A 19,718-nucleotide genomic window follows, 5' to 3' on the forward strand; every position below is an offset into this window, starting at 1 on the left:
CGTTACAACCCTATAGCAATGAGATGCAAAGTTCAAAAGATGGATAATATGAGAGTGCTAAAAATGTTTATACAATATATGTTACTGTTGTGTAGCTATTACTTTTGAATTTTTTTCGTGCTATGAAATTAGAACATTTTTTTCATCTTATTTTTATATATTTGATTTAACTCAGATCGTTGGAGTAGGGAAAATGAACACAAGTAGAAATAGTTAAAAACAATGATAATTTTGCTAAGACGTGCATTTTTGTTCTATTTATTGTCATTTGATTATTATTACATTATACAACTCTGTGCTTTTTTTTGCTATATTTTTATGTATTCTGTGATATGTAATGTTGTATAGAGGAAGATATACAAAATTGTATGCAGACATAAGAAACATTGTCGAACAATATTTTTGTTTCCTGCTCCGCACAACTGTTCTTCTGCACAAAAAAGACACTTCACTTAATATTGCATAAAATTGTGAATAAAAGCACCACTGTTCCACTCTTGACAAGCAATAGCAAATGTAAAGTTTTCAATAGCCTTTGAAACTCTCGTTCAGAAACATGTTGCAGCCTCAATGTCTCCTAGGGAATTCTCTAGGGATACTTCCTCCTTTGAAAGTCTTGCCACTCCATGACTTACACAATCTCCTTCGAATATGTTATATGCAACTGTTTGCATATATCAAACAAAATAGGTAACCGCAAGTTAAGAAGTTGCACGTTCTCACATATTCTCATATAATCCTTATCCAAGCATGAAGGTGCTTCACTGCACTTCCTTACCTCCACACAATCCTTCATTCCACACAGATTCACGACTTTATGCACCTGTTCTCCCGCAAAACTAAATCTGTAAAAGTTTAAGATGGAAAAAAGTTTAAAATGAAATAAGAGAAAAATGCACTAGCAATAGTTATGATAGTTTCAGTGTCAATGTTAGTGCTCTAAAAACTTCTTTCGCAACTTTACACTCAGCTTTGGCATCATTAGACAAAGCAGTAGCAATCTTAGGCATAACAATGTCATAACACTCACTAAAGAAATGACTCCTCAAAAAATTAGCCTTTTTTGTCCATGCCTCGACTCCGCATACTAAATTAGCTTTATGTGCCCTGCAAGGGAAGAAAGCATGACCCAATATAGTCCCTGCTCCTTAACAAACTCCCCCACACCTAATTTCTCCGCACACCCTTTTTGCCGCACTTAACCCACAATCTTTCTCCTTCCTTTGCGTATCAAAAAATTGGCCTTTTTTGTTCATGCCTTGACTCTACATATTGAATTAGCCTTATGTGGATGACTCGATATAGTCCCTGCTTTTTAACAAACTCCCCCGTACACAATTTCTCTCGCACTTCCCGCACACCCTTTTTCCGCACTATAATATCATAACAGTTTCATATTAAATTAATATTTTAAAGCTACATCCACATATTTCTTCAGTACCTTTCTCACCCCCTACTTATGTATATCACTTGGAAACCTCATCAACTCTGGCATCATTGGGTACAACAATAACAATTTCAGACATAATAGTCTAAAAACACTCATTGACGAAATCACCACTCACAAAACTAGCCTTTTTTGTCCATGCCTCAAGTCCGCATACTAAATTAGCTTTATGTGTTGCGAAGGAAGAAAGTTTGACTTGATATAGTCCTTGCTCCTTAACAGACTTACCCACACCCAATTTCTTTGCACACTCTTTCGACCGCACTTCCCCCACAACCTTTCTCCTTCCTCTGCATATCACAAATTAAACTTTTTTTGTCCATGCCTCGACTCTGCATCTTAAATTAACCTTGTGTGGAATGCAAAGGAAGAACGCTTGACTCATTATAGTCTATGCTTTTTAACAAACTCCACAACACACCCTTTTTCCTACACTTCACACACATCCTTTCTCCACATAACAAAATAGTAGCAGTTAGCCGCCCCCCCACCCTATGTAAGGGACCTGCAACCCCATCAATTTTGGCATCATTGGGCAGAGCAATAACATTGACATGCATAATAGTGTTAGAGTACTCACCGACAAAATAACCACTCACATAATTAGTCTTTTTTGATTTTAAAATAATTTGTTAAGCACTGATAAATAACAAAAATAAATTGCCCTCCACTAGGGGAATAATGTCACATCAAGCCTCCCTCAACCAATGAAAAATTAGAAATAAGATGTCCAGAAATTAGAAAATGATTTTTGAATTTACAAAATAATAGAAATATTCAACATTTTTTCGAAATTTTGGTTAAAATTGTGAAAAATCGGCAAAATAGTCGATAGTCAATGGACTTTAACTGCGAGGCAAATGTTATAGTGTGCAGAGACTAACAAAAAAATGTAAAAAAGAATAGGAAATACAATCTTTATGAATCATTTTTTCCATATTTGTAAAAGAAGATACGTACTTTAGTGAATTTCATTTTCAAAGTTTTTAAACTTTAAAACATGTCTCATGAAAAGAAAACTATTAAAAACAATATAATTTAACTTACAGATAAAATAACATTTTCAAACAAAATAACTATACAATTTCAACAAAAAAAATATAATCTTTTATTACTTAAAATACATTTTTAAATACATAAATAACTTTAACAAAATTAAAACCGTTTAACTCTATAAATTAAACTACTCAACAAACCCTTAAATATATTTATTTAAAAAAACATTTCACAACCACTATAATCTTTACGGCTTTTGACTGTGTTCACCTCCTCTCCTTTTCCTGCCTCGAAAAGAGTGCAGTCACTCTGCGCTCACACCGACGTCTACCTCTATTTTTATTTAAAAGAAAACGCGGACTGGTGATTGACTTGAGCACTGTATTCTTATAGGGAGCCAATTTCAGAAATCGGGTGATGCAAAACTTCGAATCACAGAAGATTTAATGGCGAGGGCATGGTATTCCTGTTTCATATTGCTTTTAGTCATCCAGGTGGCAAGGTCAGAGCAGCCGAGTACCAAAACATGCGAAGATCTCGGCTTCACAGGTCTCGCTCTCTGTTCAGACTGTCAGGCACTGGCCGAATACGTTAAGGACGAAGGTCAGTAATCTACTTTCATTCTCTTCTTCATGTCTTTAAAAACGTTACCTCCACGGGAATTGAACCTGTGATCACAGTGAGGCAGATTCGTTTTTGCTAAAAATTCATAAAACCCCAAGGGATCGGTAAATCAAGTGTTCATGATTAAAATCAATAATTTCATCTGCAATTATTAAATATATTTGCCGAAGATTATCCTGTAAGTAGTGTAGGGGGTATTTAAAGATGTCTGTGGCAAATAGTAGGAAAGCCATTAGAGTGTGTTTAGGACTTTTTCTGATACAGTTTCGAGCGAAAAGTAAATATACCAAACTATGAATTGGATATAGGTATGGCAGTGCACAATAACGTTAATTTAGTTTTATGAATTTTCATTCAGTGGCTTGCCTAAAAAATTAGGGGCTAATAGCGGCCTATTAGCTAATTCTTCCTTTTTTTTCCTCAAAGAAAAGTTGATTCAACTTTTAAAATGAATATTAGCCGGAACTTCTGTACTATGCAGGCATTTTACTTGACAAATTACCAAATTTTCTACAAGGCACATCAAATCAGTTTAGAAAAAAGTACAAACTGGTTAACATTTTGAAGTTTAAGGGTTCGTCATGTTTCTATTTATTGTTCGTAGCCTGGTAAATAAATTAGGGGGAACTTCGACTGGGAATTCCTTAGTTTTTAGCCCCGAAAGAATTGGGATTGGCACCTTGGGCCGGGTCAGAGATCTGTGGGGAAAATGAGATACCTCGTAGCCAAAGTAAGCATTGGGTTAGGAATCTCAGGATCTGTAGTCAGAGTATGGTTTTCCTCAGGAGATTTCGAATTTGGTTCAGTAACATAAATGGTTTAGCCGGCATAAGCAGAGGCACGGGGGAAGGCCCTACAAAGCCCGATCTAGAACTTTGTGAGAAAGATCCAGCCCCTTCTATTGATTATGCAGTTCCAGGGATAACATGGGAGCAACAATAGGTTGCCCCCTTTCCCCTTGATGCGAAACATTGGAGCAGATCACCCATGAGGTGTAGACTAGTCGGTTTGCGCAAGGTTTAACGCTCACCAGGTCGCAGGTTCAAACCTCATGGGGAGGATTGAGGATTGAAGCCACTTTGGGGGAATTAAACTTCCCAAGCGGTGTCCGAACTCGACCAAGTCTTGCCCAATCCTGGTGATAAGCATCCCATTGTGGGTGGACCAGTCTTCTTCCATCCAATAAACGAGTTAGCATTGACCTAGGCTCAACCTAGTCACCTAAAAAAAAACACAAAACAAACAAAGAGACATTGGAGCAGATCATCTAACCTATGCTTCATGCGCATGGATGGGAACAAATGCCCCTTGTTTATTGGAATGTCCACAGTTCAATATGCACCTAGAGCATAGGCTAGTGAACCCTAGGGGTTAAACATAATTCTTTATGCTTATAAGTTATTTGGCACCCATGTTCTCTTGGTAGTATTTATTGACCATTGACTGCTTGGGAGCCATATATTACAACCTCCAGGGCACTTTTCACTATGGTAAGGCCCAATGTTATCAGAACTAGACCAAAACCGGTGGAATTGGCCGGTCCTGTCATTTTTGGCCCAAAACCGGTCCGAACTGGAATTGGCCGGTTCAATACTGAACCAACCTATTCCACCCAATGCTTTAAAAACCAATTGGTTCGTTGGCCGACTGGGTCAAAGCAGTAGAAAAACCAGGTTTAACGCAACTCCTCGCCCAAAAAGTCACATAAACCGGTGCTAACCAGCCAATTTAGGACAAAATCAACCGATATATGGTCAAATTGGCCAGTTCCGTCTTAAACCGGTCGGTTCACTGCCAAGGTTGTGGAGGACCCACACAACGCAATTTACGAAGGTTCCAAGGTGTTTTGGAGGGAAAATAAGGGTTGCTTCCCTCCAAAAACACCCTCTCCAAGCCTTTAAAAGGAGCTTACCTTTCTCATCCGTCTTACAAATCTCATTTGGAGTTTTTGTGAGTTTGATTTGGAGCTTGTAGAGTGTTGATTTTTTGTTGGAGTAGTCATCTTGGAGGCTTGGAGTTGGAGTTTGAGCTATTTTGGAGATAGTTTAGAGTTGTCAGTGGAGTTGGCATCTTCAAGAGGAGGCTAAGGAAGCTAGTTTGCATTTCCAAGTAAGGATTTTCACTTGAAAATTCCTCATTTCTCTGCTGTTGATGTATTACATTTTTTGTGTTCTATGCTATCAAATTTCTAGTTCTATGTTATCAAATTTTGTAGGTTACATGTGCATTTTTTTCCTAAATTTAGCTTTGGTTTTCCATTTTTCTTAGCTGTAATTTTTTTTAAATGGCAGATTTCTTTGCAAATTTTAATTATTTCAAGCCAACATGGCTCCAAAAGCCAAGGACAGTGCATGGGCTCATTGTGATTTGATTGATGGAAAAATTATATGCAAATTTTTCCATAAATCTATTGGAGGTGGGGGTATTCTCAAATTGAAACAACACTTGGTTGGGATAAGAGGCCAAGTAACGCAATGTGAAGCACCAAATGAAGTGTTAGGTCCTATTAGGGCAGAATACCTTTCCAAGTTTGAAAATTTTGAGGAGAATAAGGCTAGGGAGAAGGCCAACCAAGATTACATTGCAAGGAAGAGGGAATTATTAGGAGCCATGAAAGAGAGTGGGTATGATGATTATGAGATTCAAGACTCCTCTTCTATCCTTTCCACCAATGACCCCTTTCACTATGTTCCTCCTTCTCTTGGCCAATAGTCAAAAGGAACAAAGAGAACAAACATCCAGAGCTATTTCTCATCCTCTGCAACCATTGCCTCTTCTAATCCTACTTCCTCCTAGCCAAGTCGTCAACCCAATTTGGATCAACATTGGAAAAAACAATGCAAAAAAACTTCTTATCAATACATTGCTAAATGGCGGTATGATGCAAATATCCCATTTAATGCTACTCGCTTACCTTATTACCAAGCTATGTAGGACTCCGTTATAGTTGCAGGAATGGGCTTCAAAGGCCCTAGTATGCATGACTTGAGGGGAGCTCTTTTGCAAAAATAAATTTCCTCCATTGACGATTATTTAACTGGATATAGAGATTCATAACTCAAAATAGGTTGTTCCATCATGTTAGATGGATGGACCGATGGAAAAAATTGCACTATCATTAATTTCCTTGTTTCTTGCCCTCAGGGAACCATGTTTTTGAGATCAGTTGATGCATCTGATAAAGTGAAGGATGCAACCCTTCTATTTAAGCTTTTGGATGACATTATTCAGGAAGTGGGGGCGCAGAATGTTGTGCAGGTCATCACAGATAATGCCTCAAACTATGTTCTTGCTGGAAACATGCTTGAGTCCAAATATAGGACCATATTTTGGACTCCATGTGCTTCTCATTGCATAGAACTCATGCTTGAGGACATAGGCGAAGTGGAGTGGGTAAAAAACATTTTAGAGCATGCCAAGTGCATTACAAAATACATTTACAACCACTCATGGGTATTAAGCCTAATGAGGAAAAGCACTGGGGGCAAAGAGCTGTTAGTCCTGCAGTTACGAGATTTGCAACTCACTTCCTCACGTTGCAATGTCTCAATGCTCAACAGAAAAAGCTGCAGAAAATGTTTTATTCTGATGATTGGGCCGAGTCTCGGTGGGCTCATAGACAAAATGGCAAAGACACCAAAAAGAAAATGTTTGACAATTATTTTCGGAAAAGGTTTGCAGAGCTTGTGAAAACTACTGAGCCTTTTGTGAAGGTGCTAAGAATGGTGTATGGGAAAAAACTGGCCATGGCTACATTTATGAGGCTATGGATCAGGAAAAGGAGTAGATACAGACAACTTACAAGGATGGGCTAGCTAAATATGGCCGTATATGGGAGATCATTGATAACAGATGGAATATTCAACTCCATCATCCTATACATCTAATTGGGATTTTTTGAACCCCAAGTATCATCATAAAGACTAGGAGATCTGCAGGATGGGGAGGTCAAAGTTGGATTGATTGATTGCTTGGAGCGCTTGGTCCCTATCCATGCAGGCCAGTTGGAAATACATAGACAAACTCTTTTCAGTATGGCAGCTGGTACCTTTGGCAAAAACTTGGCAAAGATGACAAGAGATGTGGATCAACTAGGTAAGCAACTCCAATTTTCAATTTGTTTTTATTTTCAAGTTAAATTGTTTACAGAATTTACAATTCAAATTATCTATAAATACGTGTAATTTGTAAATAAGTAATGAAATGAACTAAGTTACTAATTAATGTCTTTTTCTTTGCAACACATTGGTGGGAGTCATTGGTGGCCAATGTCCTCAATTGCAAAAGTTTGCAATTAGAGTCCTCAGTGAAACTTGCTATGTTTCAGGTTGTGAGTGCAATTGGTCTGTTTTTGAGCGCATACACACGAAGAAGAGACAAAAATGGTTAAATAATCTTGTCTTCGTGCAATACAACCTTCGACTAAGGTGGAACCAAATGATGAACAAAACATCTGATCTAGATCCCATTGTGTTGGATGATATTGATCCAACATCAGAATGGGTGGAGGAGACTGAAGATCCTGTGTTTGATGCTGATTTTGATATTGACATGGCATTAGAAGGGGATGAAGCAGATTTGGTGGTGCCATCAAAACCAGGATTAATAGCCGCATCAAGAAAAGACAAACAACCAATGGAAGGCACTAGTCGTGCAACTCGACCAACTCGTGCTTCCATTAGGTCCACTTCTATTGTTATTGGTGACAGTGCTACTGAGGTTGCAGATGAGGTTGAGGCATCCTCAGACTTTGAACTAGATGATGTCTATGTAGCTCCTGATGATGATGATGATCATGTGTCTAGTAGTGGTGATGAATTTGATGATTGATCATGTGTAGAGTCTATACTTGTAGTCTTGTAGTAGGCCAATGGCCTCATAGCTTGTTGTTGAAATCTGGTACCGGAGGACAGGTGGTTCCCTTAGGCTTTGATCTTTGGCCTAGGGAAAAGTGTCCAAAAGAATTTAATTTTTCTCCTAAAGTGACTTTATAATTTTTATAAAGTCAAATCTAATTTAAAAGTGACTTTAAGTGATAAAGTTACTAAAGTCTAATTTTAAAGTGACTTTTATAAAGTCAATGAAAAATTAGAAAGGAAAAGTGACTTTGAAAATAAATGACTAAGTGGGTCTTTATTAAAGTGGGGTGAATTAAAAAATAGAAAGTGAGATTTAAATGTGCATTTAATCTCAGCCCTAGATCTCAATCTATTTCAGCCATTGGATTTAGGGATCACCCAAAAGTCACTTAGGGTTGGATTAAGGGAGGAAAAGGAGGAAAAGATCATTCATTCTTTCATGAACAGATTGAGAGAGAGAGAGCAAGAGAGAAAGGGAGATTTCTGGACAGGGAGGAGAAGGAGGCAGCAGCTTGGCACACATGCCAAGGCAATAGTTAAGCAAATTCGTACAATTGAATGAATAAATAGTAAAAGGCAGATTTTTGCACAAAAATCGAGGCAGCTGATTTTCTGCACAAAAATCAAGGTCTGTACAGTCAGTCCGTACCGTCCGTACAGCCGCCCGTACAGTAGCCGTACAACATTGTGTTTCTGTTTGGAAATTTCCAGTGGGTTGTGAGGCTCAAAAATCGAGATAAGTTGTAAATTTGCTTGCTGATTTTTGCTGAATATTTCTCACTGTAAAAGGCATTTTCCAGAAATAAAGAAGAGCTCTCAAACTAGTTTTCCCCAAAGAGTTGTAGGGGGTTTTTCCAGGGTCACATTGACCAAAAATCACTGTGTTCAAATGTGTTAAATGGCTGTTTGTACCTGCTGATTTTTATTTCTGCATTTTCCAGCATTCTGTAAAATTTCCAAAATTTGTTTTCGGACATTTTTTTTTTTTTTTTGTGTTAAATGTATGGATATGGGAATGGGCATTTAACTATATGGGAGAAATAAGGTGAAACTGAAAACCGGGGTGGGAAAACAGAAATTTTTACATGGTATCAGAGCTTGAGTGCTGAAAGGCAGTTTGGGACAGCAAGGAGGAAAATTACAGCCTGCTGATTTTTCACTCAGAAAATTCCAGCAAGCTGATTTTTCACAAACAACAGTTTTTATCTTTACTACAGCAGTGCTATTTTTCAGTTTTAGGACAGCAGGATGTCATTGGGATTGAGGGTGGAGGATAGGCTGGATGGGCATACAAATTACAGCGTTTGGAAGGAGAGAACGCAGAGTATCTTTGAGGAGGCAGAAGTCTGGGATATCATGGTGCATACCACATAGAATCCTGTTGTTGTGCCTACTGATGTTACTCAGTTGGCTGAGTATAATAAAAAGAACAACAAGGGTAAGAGACTGATTCTAGACGGAGTCAAAGACCATTGCATTTCTCATGTGAGAGGAAAGAGCAATGCCCATGAGATGTGGACAACATTGTCCAATCTCTACCAGAGTACCAATGAGAACTGGAAAATGGTCTTGAAGGAGAAGCTGAAGACTATTAAGATGGGTAATGATAGTGCAGCTAGATATCTCACAAAGATTACTAATGTGAGAGATGAGTTGGCAGCAGTTGGAGAGGACATTCCACCCACTGAGTTGGTGCGGATTGCAGTGAATGGCCTCCCCCGTTCATGGATGAACTTTGCTGATGGGGTTTGTGCATGTGAGACCCTTCCCACATGGGAGAGGTTTTGGGATGATTGCATTCAGACAGAGATCAGGAAAGGTCAGCTTGGGGCAGCCAAGCCAGTTGAGCAGGATGAGGATGTAGCACTGTCGGTAGGAGGCAAGAAAGGCAAAGGGAAGAAGCAGGCTTCCACAAGCAATGGTGGGGGCAAAGGCAAAGGTAAAGGTAAACAGGGTAACACACAGAAGGACTATTCCAAGGTGAAGTGTTGGAATTGTCAAAAGATGGGACACTATGCAGTTGTGTCCGGAGAAGAAGAAGAAGAAGGGGAAGAACCAGAGCGTGGCAGCTTCAGCAGAGGTTGAGGACTTTGTAATTTGTTTTGACCGGGAGTTTGGGTTCATTGCATATGAGTCCTCTAGTGCAGGATCACCTGCCACGCAGGTTCAGAGGGAGCATGCTTTTCCCTCGATTGGTGGAGCATCTTCGGGTATCTGGTATGTGGACAGTGGGGCTTCACATCACATGACAGGAGTCCGGGAGTACTTCTCAGAGCTTTCAGAGAGTGGCACTGATATTGAGGTAGTACTCGGTGATGACAGAGTTGTCAGAGCAGTCGGGGTGGGGACACTGACATTTCAGAGGGAGTCCAAACCTCCCTTGAAGGTGTTAGACGTTCTTTATGTGCCAGGCATGAGGAAGAACCTCATATCCGTTTCAGCTTTGGAGGACAGAGGATATGAGGTACTGTTTAGGGGAGGACAGGTGTTGATGTATCCCAGGGGCACTCCAGTTGATTCAGCTAGAGTGATAGGTGTATGCCATGCAAAGGTGTACAAGTTTGCATTGTAGTCCCTTGTGGCATTGAGCAGTAGTACCGACAACAGAGCTAGTAGTTCTGAGCTGTGTGAGATTTGGCACCGCAGGATGGGACATATGTATCATGGAGCCTTGAGGACATTGCGGGAGATCACTACAAGTGTGCCAGATTTCAGTACTGATCACTTTGATACTTGCAGAGGATGTGCGATGGGCAAGTTTGCCAAATCCCCTTTTCCCAGTAGTGACAGCAGAGCGACTGGGATACTTGATTTGATTCATTCTGATGTGAGCGGTCGGATGTCTCATGTTTCCTTGAGTGGATATGAGTACTATGTTTTATTCATTGACGATCACTCCAAGAGGACCTGGATTTATAACTTGAAGACCAAGAGTGAGGTCTTCAAATGGTTTCAGGAGTTTAGAGCTCTTGTGGAGACACAGACAGGTCGGAAGATCAAGTCTCTGAGGTCGGACAATGGGGGAGAGTACACCCTTGGAGAGTTTGTTGACTATTGCGTGGAGGCAGGCATTAGGAGGGAGTTCACTGTTCCTTACAACCCCCAGCAGAATGGGGTTGCGGAGAGGAAGAACAGATCCATCGTAGGGGCTGCCAAAGCCATGTTACATGATCAGGGGTTGCCATTGTTCTTGTGGGCAGAGGCCTGCAACACTGCAGTTTATTTGCAGAACAGGAGTCCGCATCGTGCCTTGGGGCACATGACTTCGGAGGAGGCTTTTTCTGGGAAGAAGCCTGATATTGGTCATCTTCGTATCTTTGGGTGCATCACATATTCCTACATACCCAAGGAGAAGAGGACCAAACTAGAGCCCACCGTACAGAAGGGTATCTTTGTGGGCTACAGTGAGACCTCAAAGGCCTTTCGGATTTACATTCCTGCACAGAGGAGTGTTGTTGTTAGACGGGATGTGAAGTTCGAGGAGGACAGGGCCTTTAGGAGATCACGGGAGTTAGAGTATCTGGATCAACCAGACCCTCAGCAGCAGTTGAGTCAGTCGCAGGGATCTAGTGGGCAGGGATCAAGAGGATCTGGAGGTACATCTATGAGGATGTCAGGTCCGTTAGTGAGCAGTGGCTCACTGAGCCAGAGGGGTGGTGCTCCAGGCAACATGCAGAGCAGTTCACAGAGCAGTTCACTAGGGAGTCCACTGATGGACAGTTCACACGATACCTTAGCTTCTACAGGTTCAGGTGCAGGTAGGAGGACAGCAGACAAACAGTCAGGAGTTCAGGCCCTTGATGATGATGAGGAGGAGGAGTTTCATTCTCCAGTGGGAGAAGTGCGCTCAGGGAAGAGGAAGCCCAAGTGGCTTCAGGACACCTTGAGAGATGCCACATCTGTTGCTGAGCCGAAGAGGCCGGTCAGAGAGAGTAGACCACTTGAGAGGTTTTGCAGCTATATGGCAATGGTTACCAGCATCCTTGACTCTGAGCCTTCTAGCTATGAGGAGGCAGCTAACCAGCAGGTCTGGAGAGAGGCCATGCAGGAGGAGTATTCTTCTATCATGAAGAATGATGTTTGGGAGGTGGTGCCGAGGCCTGAGGGCAAATCCGTGGTTACTTCCAGATGGATTTACAAGGTAAAGCATGCTGCAGATGGCAGCATTGAGAAATTCAAAGCGAGGTTTGTGGCTAGAGGGTTCTCCCAGGTAGAGGGAGTTGATTATGAGGAGACCTTCGCTCCCGTGGCTCGATATACTTCGATTCGCTCCATTATATCGATAGCAGCAGAGATGGGTTGGAAGATCCACCAGATGGATGTGAAGACTGCATTTCTCAATGGCTTCATACAGGAGGAGGTGTACCTTGAGCAACCATAGGGCTTTGAGGTGCATGGGAAGGAGTCCCATGTGTGCAGACTGAAGAAGGCCCTTTATGGCCTGAAGCAAGCTCCCAGAGCTTGGTACTCCAGGATAGATACATACTTGCAGGGGTTGGGTTTCACAAAGAGTGAGGCAGATTCGAACCATTACTTTATTGTGATAGGTGAGGAGCCTCTCATTTTGGTGCTGTATGTGGATGACTTGGTCATTACAGGTGCAGAGAGATTCATAGAGCACTGCAAGAGAGATCTTGCGGCGGAGTTTGAGATGAAGGACATCGGCTTGATGCATTACTTTTTGGGTTTGGAGGTGTGGCAGGAGGAGGGGCATTTCTTCCTTGGGCAGGGGAAGTATATTGTGGACATCCTTGGTAGATTCCACATGGAGGATTGTAGACCCATGTCAACACCGATGATCACCAACTGGAAGAAGTTTCATGCTTCGCATTCTGAGTTGGTGGATCCCACATTGTATAGGCAGCTAACTGGTTCCTTGATGTATTTGGTCAACACTAGACCAGACATTTGTTTTGCAGTCAACACGATGAGTCAGTTTATGTGTGAACCTAGGAATGTTTACTGGGTGGCTGCAAAACACATTTTGCGGTACTTGCAGGGGACAGTGGATTATGGTCTGGACTATAGGCAGGGGGATGGAGTGAGATTGGCAGGTTACACTGATTCTGATTGGGCAGGTTGTTCTTCTAATAGGAAGAGCACTTCAGGGTGCTGTTTTGGGTTGGGTTCGGCAGTAGTGTCATGGTTCAGCCGGAAGCAACAGTCAGTAGCATTGAGTTCAACGGAAGCAGAGTATATGGCAGCCAGTGTAGCTAGTTGTGAGGCCATCTGGCTTCGCAAGATGTTGTTTGGCTTATTTGGTCAGCCGTTGAGACCTTCAGTGATTTACTGTGATAATCAGAGTTGCATTAAACTCACGGAGAATCCAGTGTTTCATGACAGGTCAAAGCATATCGGGATCAAATATCATTTCATCAGAGACTGTGTTCAGAAAGGAGCTGTGAAGCTTGAGTATATTCCCACTGATGAGCAGGTTGCAGATATTCTTACCAAAGCCTTACCACGGGGCAAGCATGACTACTTCAGAGACAAGATGGGTGTGGTGATGAACACCTTCCTTGGTAAAAGGGAGTGTTGAAATTTGGTACCGGAGGACCGATGGTTCCCTTAGGCTTTGATCTTTGGCCAAGGGAAAAGTGTTCAAAAGAATTTAATTTTTCTCCTAAAGTGACTTTATAATTTTTATGAAGTCAAATCTAATTTAAAAGTGACTTTAAGTGATAAAGTTACTAAAGTCCAATTTTAAAGTGACTTTTATAAAGTCAATGAAAAATTAGAAAGGAAAAGTGACTTTGGAAATAAATGACTAAGTGGGTCTTTATTAAAGTGGGGTGAATTAAAAAATAGAAAGTGAGATTTAAATGTGCATTTAATCTCAGCCCTAGATCTCAATCTATTTCAGCCATTGGATTTAGGGATCACCCAAAAGTCACTTAGGGTTGGATTAAGGGAGGAAAAGGAGGAAAAGATCATTCATTCTTTCATGAATAGATTGAGAGAGAGAGCGCAAGAGAGCAAGGGAGATTTCTTGACAGGGAGGAGAAGGAGGCAGCAACTTGGCACACATACCAAGGCAACAGTTAAGCAAATCCGTACAGTTGAATGAACAAACAGTAAAAGGCAGATTTTTGCACAGAAATCGAGGCAGCTGATTTTCTGCACAAAAATCGAGGTCTGTACAGTCCGTCCATATCGTCCGTACAGCCCGTACAGCCGTCTGTACAATAGCTGTACAACATTGTGTTGTTGTTTGGAAATGTCCAGTGGGTTGTGAGGCTCAGAAATCGAGATAAGTTGTAAATTTGTTTTCTGATTTTTGCTGAATATTTCTCACTGTAAAAGGCATTTTCCAGAAATAAAGAAGAGCTCTCAAACTGGTTTTCCCCAAGAGTTGTAGGGGGTTTTTCCAGGGTCACATTGACCAAAAATCACTGTGTTCAAATGTGTTAAATGGCTGTTTGTACCTGCTGATTTTTATTTTTGCATTTTCCAGCATTCTGTAAAATTTCCAGAATTTGCGTTTTTAGCAAATTTTTATTTTTATTTTTATTTTTTATTTTTATTTTTATTTATTTATTTATTTTTTCAGTGTTAAATGTATGGATATGAGAATGAACATTTAACTATATGGGAGAAATAAGGTGAAACTGAAAACCGGGGTGGGAAAACAGAAATTTTTACACTTGTAGCATTGTTTTTGGACTTTATAGGCCATTTAGAGCCTCATTGCTTATGTATTTTGTTGATGATATGTATTGCACTCGGTGCCATTTTGATATATTCACCTTTAGATGGTATAGAAATGAGAAAACTTCACATATTTTGTTTCTATTTGCTTGGAATCATGGTTTTAAATCTTAAAAATAGTTTTTTCATTAAAAATTAATTATTTAATGTATTTTTTTAAAAACTAGTTCATTGAGATCTGACCAGTTCCGGTTTGAAACTCAGTTTATTAGGTGGACCGGTCCGGTCACTGATTCCGGTTTTTAAAACTACGATTCCACCAAACTGGTCGGTTCAGCACTGGTTTTGTGTAGTTTGTACCTTCCTAGGCCAGCCTAAAAAAAAATGCCTTTTTTTATTTTTTCATTTGGTTGGCCCACTTCTAATTCTCCCCTAGGCCAACCTAATATAGTCCCCAGCCTAATATTCAAGCCTATGGTCCTGTTATTGCTATGTATTTCAAGGTCCTTAATTTTTCATTCCATCCTTTTATTTAAATTTTTAACATTACCATGAAATGACTCAAGATGTCTGAGAGTAGTTCCAACCTCATTGGATTTCATACGGAGAAAGTAGAATTTTAGATTTCACTCAAAAGCCAGCAGACTTGACAATTTTTTAGGATATTAGGATTGCGGAGATTGCAACGTTTCCATTGGATTTTGTCATGTACGAGGGTAAGGAACTAATATTTAATAAAGAGCACTAATCTCTCTATGTACTTTGATGCTGGTGGCATTGGTTGTCAAACTCCTGTATCATGACTCTATTAAAAATGTATCCATCACTCAAACAAAATCTTGACTTGACATGCTACTCTTTAATGCTTAGAGGCTAAGAAACCAAATTTGTCCAAAAGGTCTCTCGTGCCCCAAATCCCATGAATCGGACATGATTTGATAGGACACGTGTTCTGTGATCGTGTCTTGAATTGTGGGATTCGATGGGCACGTGAATCCCGAAATCGTGTCCATCATGTCCCGATTTCAGGACACGTGTTCCCTAAAAATGCGTACCAAGCGGCTAATAAGGCCTGATTTGGGCTCATTTGACATTTTATCAGGAGGGAAAAAATATGACAGGTAGGGGATTTGAAAATATTTGAGAGAAAACATAAGAATGTATAATGACAATGAAGAAAGTCATCAGAATTTGTACAGTTTGGGGAAATGATTTCTTATCGAGAACCCAAAATAAATAAATCAAATGGGATGGATCCGGAAAATATGTCTCAAATTAAAACAAATGTGTTTTGAATGATATGGTCTTTATGTTTATAATGACAATGGAAAGACATTGCCAGTTACAAGGTCATTTTTGATATCGTTGTTCTTCATCAAATGTTCATTCAGTTGTTGGAACTCAGAAGCAGCATTGTAAGAATGTTAGAAATATGGAACATCTCTTAAGGGTTATCTGTACATATGCTTTGAAAATAAAGTTCTATACCTAGGACGTGCAAGTGTGTTACTATTTGATAGATGTAGAGGCTGGTAAGCTGTTTCATGGTATTTCTAGAACTGATTGATCAATTTTAATGTTGGAACTTTGAAACAACATTGTAAGAGTGTTAGAAACATGGAACCTAAATTAAAAGAGCTATTTGAACATATGTTTTGAAAATAAAGTTTTATGCCTAGGACATGTCAAGTGTACTGCTTTTTGATATATGCAGAGGCTGGGAATCTGTTTCACTGTATTTCTAGCACTGATTGATCAATTTTAGATGTTTCTTATGGCAGAGCTAGTATCGGACTGCAAAAAATGTTGTGTGCAAGAATCAGAAGATTCAATCAGCAAGGTATGGTGAATAAATTCATTTCTTTGTGTTGTAACTTCTTTGCCATGGCAACATTCTGTGTTTTAAAAGCACTGATATAGTAAATTGCAGGTTCATACTACACTCATAGTTGTATAGTATTTTATAAGGTTGGTTTCCATGGTATTTGTTATACACATTATTTTCTACTTATAACCTATTAGACTGCTTCAGTTATCTGATCCTTTACCAATTTGATTCTACTGATCTGTACATTGTCTAGGTTGACTGTCCAGGACTTTGCATTATAAGTATGTTGAAAATGTTCCAGTTCTGATACAATCAATATGAATAATCATGGGCTTGCAGGTGTCATGGCTTAACCGTCCACATTATATTACATACAAACCCAACTTGTGCATAACTTAGGCCAATCATCGGTCCACTAATTTAGAGACTCTTGTCAAATCCAGCCCCAAGAGTACAATTCCAACATAGAATCTAAACGACTAGGAAGGAGTTCCATGGTTGATGCCCTAGTTTATTTTCCAGAAATTGGAAGCTACTGTTCTTTCTTAAGAGTCTAAGATACCATCGGCAGAGGTTAAACCTAGTTTTATATTCCAACTTGTCTCTTCTCATTTTATTGGAAGGAAATCACCAAGGATATGCATTCCTGATCTTGTTTATTTATTAATTGCAAACTGGATGCTACTGTTATTTCATAAGAGTCTAACATAAGAGGTTAAACCAAGTTTCATTGTGCAACCTATCTCTTCTCATCATATTGGAAGGAATCACCAAGAATATGCATTCACGATCTTGATCATTAATTTATTGCCATGCAATGGGGAACACATTACCAATGTGGATTTTTATGTAACCAATACTTATATCAATGTTGCAGTTATTGTTATCGAGATATTATCGGCGAGGGGAAAAATCGAAAAAATCGGGAAAAAATCGTAAACTACAAAAATATTCATTTTTTTTTCAATTTCTTAATATCTAAAGCATTTACAACATAAAATAAATACATTGACAATTTGACACATAAATATGATAAAAGAACTAATATATAAAATGTGTAATATCATTTCTAGTGCTACATCACACATAACAGTGAATCATGTCCTGAGTCCCAACTCAGCTTCAAAATATCAACAAAAAATGTAATAATGTATCTCATATCATGAGTCATAATGTCATATACAATGAAATGAACCAAATAACTAAAGTCTAATACTACTGATTTCCTTTGCCTCTCTTGGGAGAAAATGCAATAGTTTTCCCTTTCCCTCTAGATGTAGATGCTGGTGGGGTTGGCAGTGGACTCTGCTGTGCTCTAGAAGCTGAAGAACTAGGAGTAGGAGCTACAGGAGGTAGACCACGTCCTTTACTGGTGGCAGGGGTAGCCTGGGTAGGTGGTGTCACTTCCTTCTCCTCCTCCTCCTCCTCTATGCCTTCCACTACCTCCTGCTCTAATCAATCATTGATAGACTCCATGAGAGGCCTCTCGACCTCAAACCCTCCATGCAGTAGTGGTGTCAATCCCATCCAATGAGATGGCCTCCATATCAGGGATCTTCTCAAGTTGCCTCACCCACAATCGAAGATTGTAGTAGACGTAGACCATGTCATTAAGTCGCCGGAACTCCAACCTGTACAAAGATCATGAAATGATAATTATAAAAAAATATTGTTTAATGAATTCAAAAAATTAATTGGAAATTTGCAATATTTTAAGTTTTAAGTTTAACTTGTTGCGTTTCTTGTTGTGTATTTTTTCAAATACACTCCAGTTGCGCTCGCATCCTGAGGAGCTCCATGTTTGGCTAAGGATTCGAATGGCAAACTTTTGCAGATGGAGTACCCTAGCACCATACATTCTCTAGCATGCATCTACAACAAAATTACAAATTAAATTTTAAATAAACATAAGAAAAAAATGAAATTTGAAAGTTGAATCAAAGTATGAAGTTAGGAGCTTGAAGAGACAATGAAATTTGAAACAAACTAAAAAATACTTGGCATTCTAGTCGTCCTATCAGTCACAACCATCTCAAAGCCAAATGTGTCACCTGTCATTCTGTATGTCTCCATTTCTTTGGAGATTTTTGTACGTTTTGTTGGAGATCGCATCATCCTTTGAACACAGGTTAAGAATCCATCCGTGATCTCAACATCAAATACGAACCCACATGGGTAAGAAAATGCGGGGTTCAGGTAGATCCCTGCAGCATGAATGAGACGATGGAGTGTGTTGTTCCATCGTTCATCAATCACTTCCCATAGGAGGAGTTGTTTTTGAAACTCCTCATCTCCCTTATCATCATAGTAGGCTCGAATGGATTATTTGGCCCTGTCCATGGCCTCATACAAATAGCCCATTGTAGGCTTCTCATCATCAACTAATCGAAGAACCTTTACCAAAGGTTCAATAACGGTGCACACTTCCTGCATTCTCGCTCAGAAGTCTTCCTGGTATGAAACTAATCTGCATATGGCCTCTCCCTCTGGTTTGCGACTCATTGACAAAGCACGCCACTCGTCTGAAAGAAACATTTTCTTCACATCCCACATAGAATTCAAGAGGGATTGAAGAGATATGAAATTGGTGGCAAATCGTGTAATGGCGGGGCGCACCAACTCTTTGTTGTTGGTGATTTTTCTCATCAAGCTAAGCACAGATGTATGATTATATATAAATTTTGTAATGCTTTTTGATGAGTCAACAATATTTTTGACGAATGAAATTTTCCCTATGTTCTCCAGCATCAAATCAATACAATGTGCAGCACAAGGTGTCCAAAATAAAGTAGGATGCCTCTCCATAAGTATCCTGCCAGCAATAACATAATTTGCAGCATTGCCCATTATGACTTGGACAACATGTTCTGCACCCACCTCCAAAATAAACACATTCAGCGAATCACACAAAGTTTTTGCATATTTGATATGTGAAGATGCATCAATAGATTTTATAAACATTTTCCCTTTGGGACAACTAACCAACCATCTGACATCATAGTGCACCTTGTTTGTGCCCATAATGCCCTAAACTCCTCCAATATTTTGGTGTAGTCAACCTTTTCATTTTGAAGAAGGGTTTTTGTACCCTGGGTCAACATTTGCAATAGCATCAACAACAGGCTGGAAAAATGGATTATTCCTTGCAACGCTGAAAGGAATATCACTCCAAAGGAGAAATTTGGCCAACAACTTGTCAGCTTGTTCTTTCTCAGTTTTTTTAAGTATTGAAGTGATAGATGGTTGTGAACTAGGCGTGGTTCTAGGAACAAAAAATGATGAGGCAGTTACCGGGTTGGTTGTAGATATTGATGCT

The 19,718-nt window shown here is 39.7% G+C and overlaps 1 protein-coding gene across 1 annotated transcript in view; it reads left to right on the plus strand.

Annotated features, from left to right (window-relative positions):
* Window positions 1–2,690: 2,690 nt before the first annotated feature.
* LOC149197294 (selenoprotein family protein) overlaps window positions 2,691–19,718 on the plus strand; it is a 69,898-nt gene continuing 52,870 nt past the window's right edge. The window contains exons 1-2 of the mRNA XM_089405807.1: window positions 2,691–3,046; window positions 16,356–16,414. Of these exons, the coding sequence (XP_089261933.1) occupies window positions 2,890–3,046; window positions 16,356–16,414 (216 nt within the window). The 5' untranslated portion in view covers window positions 2,691–2,889. The remainder of the gene's footprint in view (window positions 3,047–16,355; window positions 16,415–19,718) is intronic.

Source organism: Pinus tabuliformis, chromosome 2_2, assembly GCF_031772625.1.
Source record: "Pinus tabuliformis cultivar Carrire ecotype Pingquan chromosome 2_2, CPIR1, whole genome shotgun sequence".
Classification (NCBI taxonomy): domain Eukaryota; kingdom Viridiplantae; phylum Streptophyta; class Pinopsida; order Pinales; family Pinaceae; genus Pinus; species Pinus tabuliformis.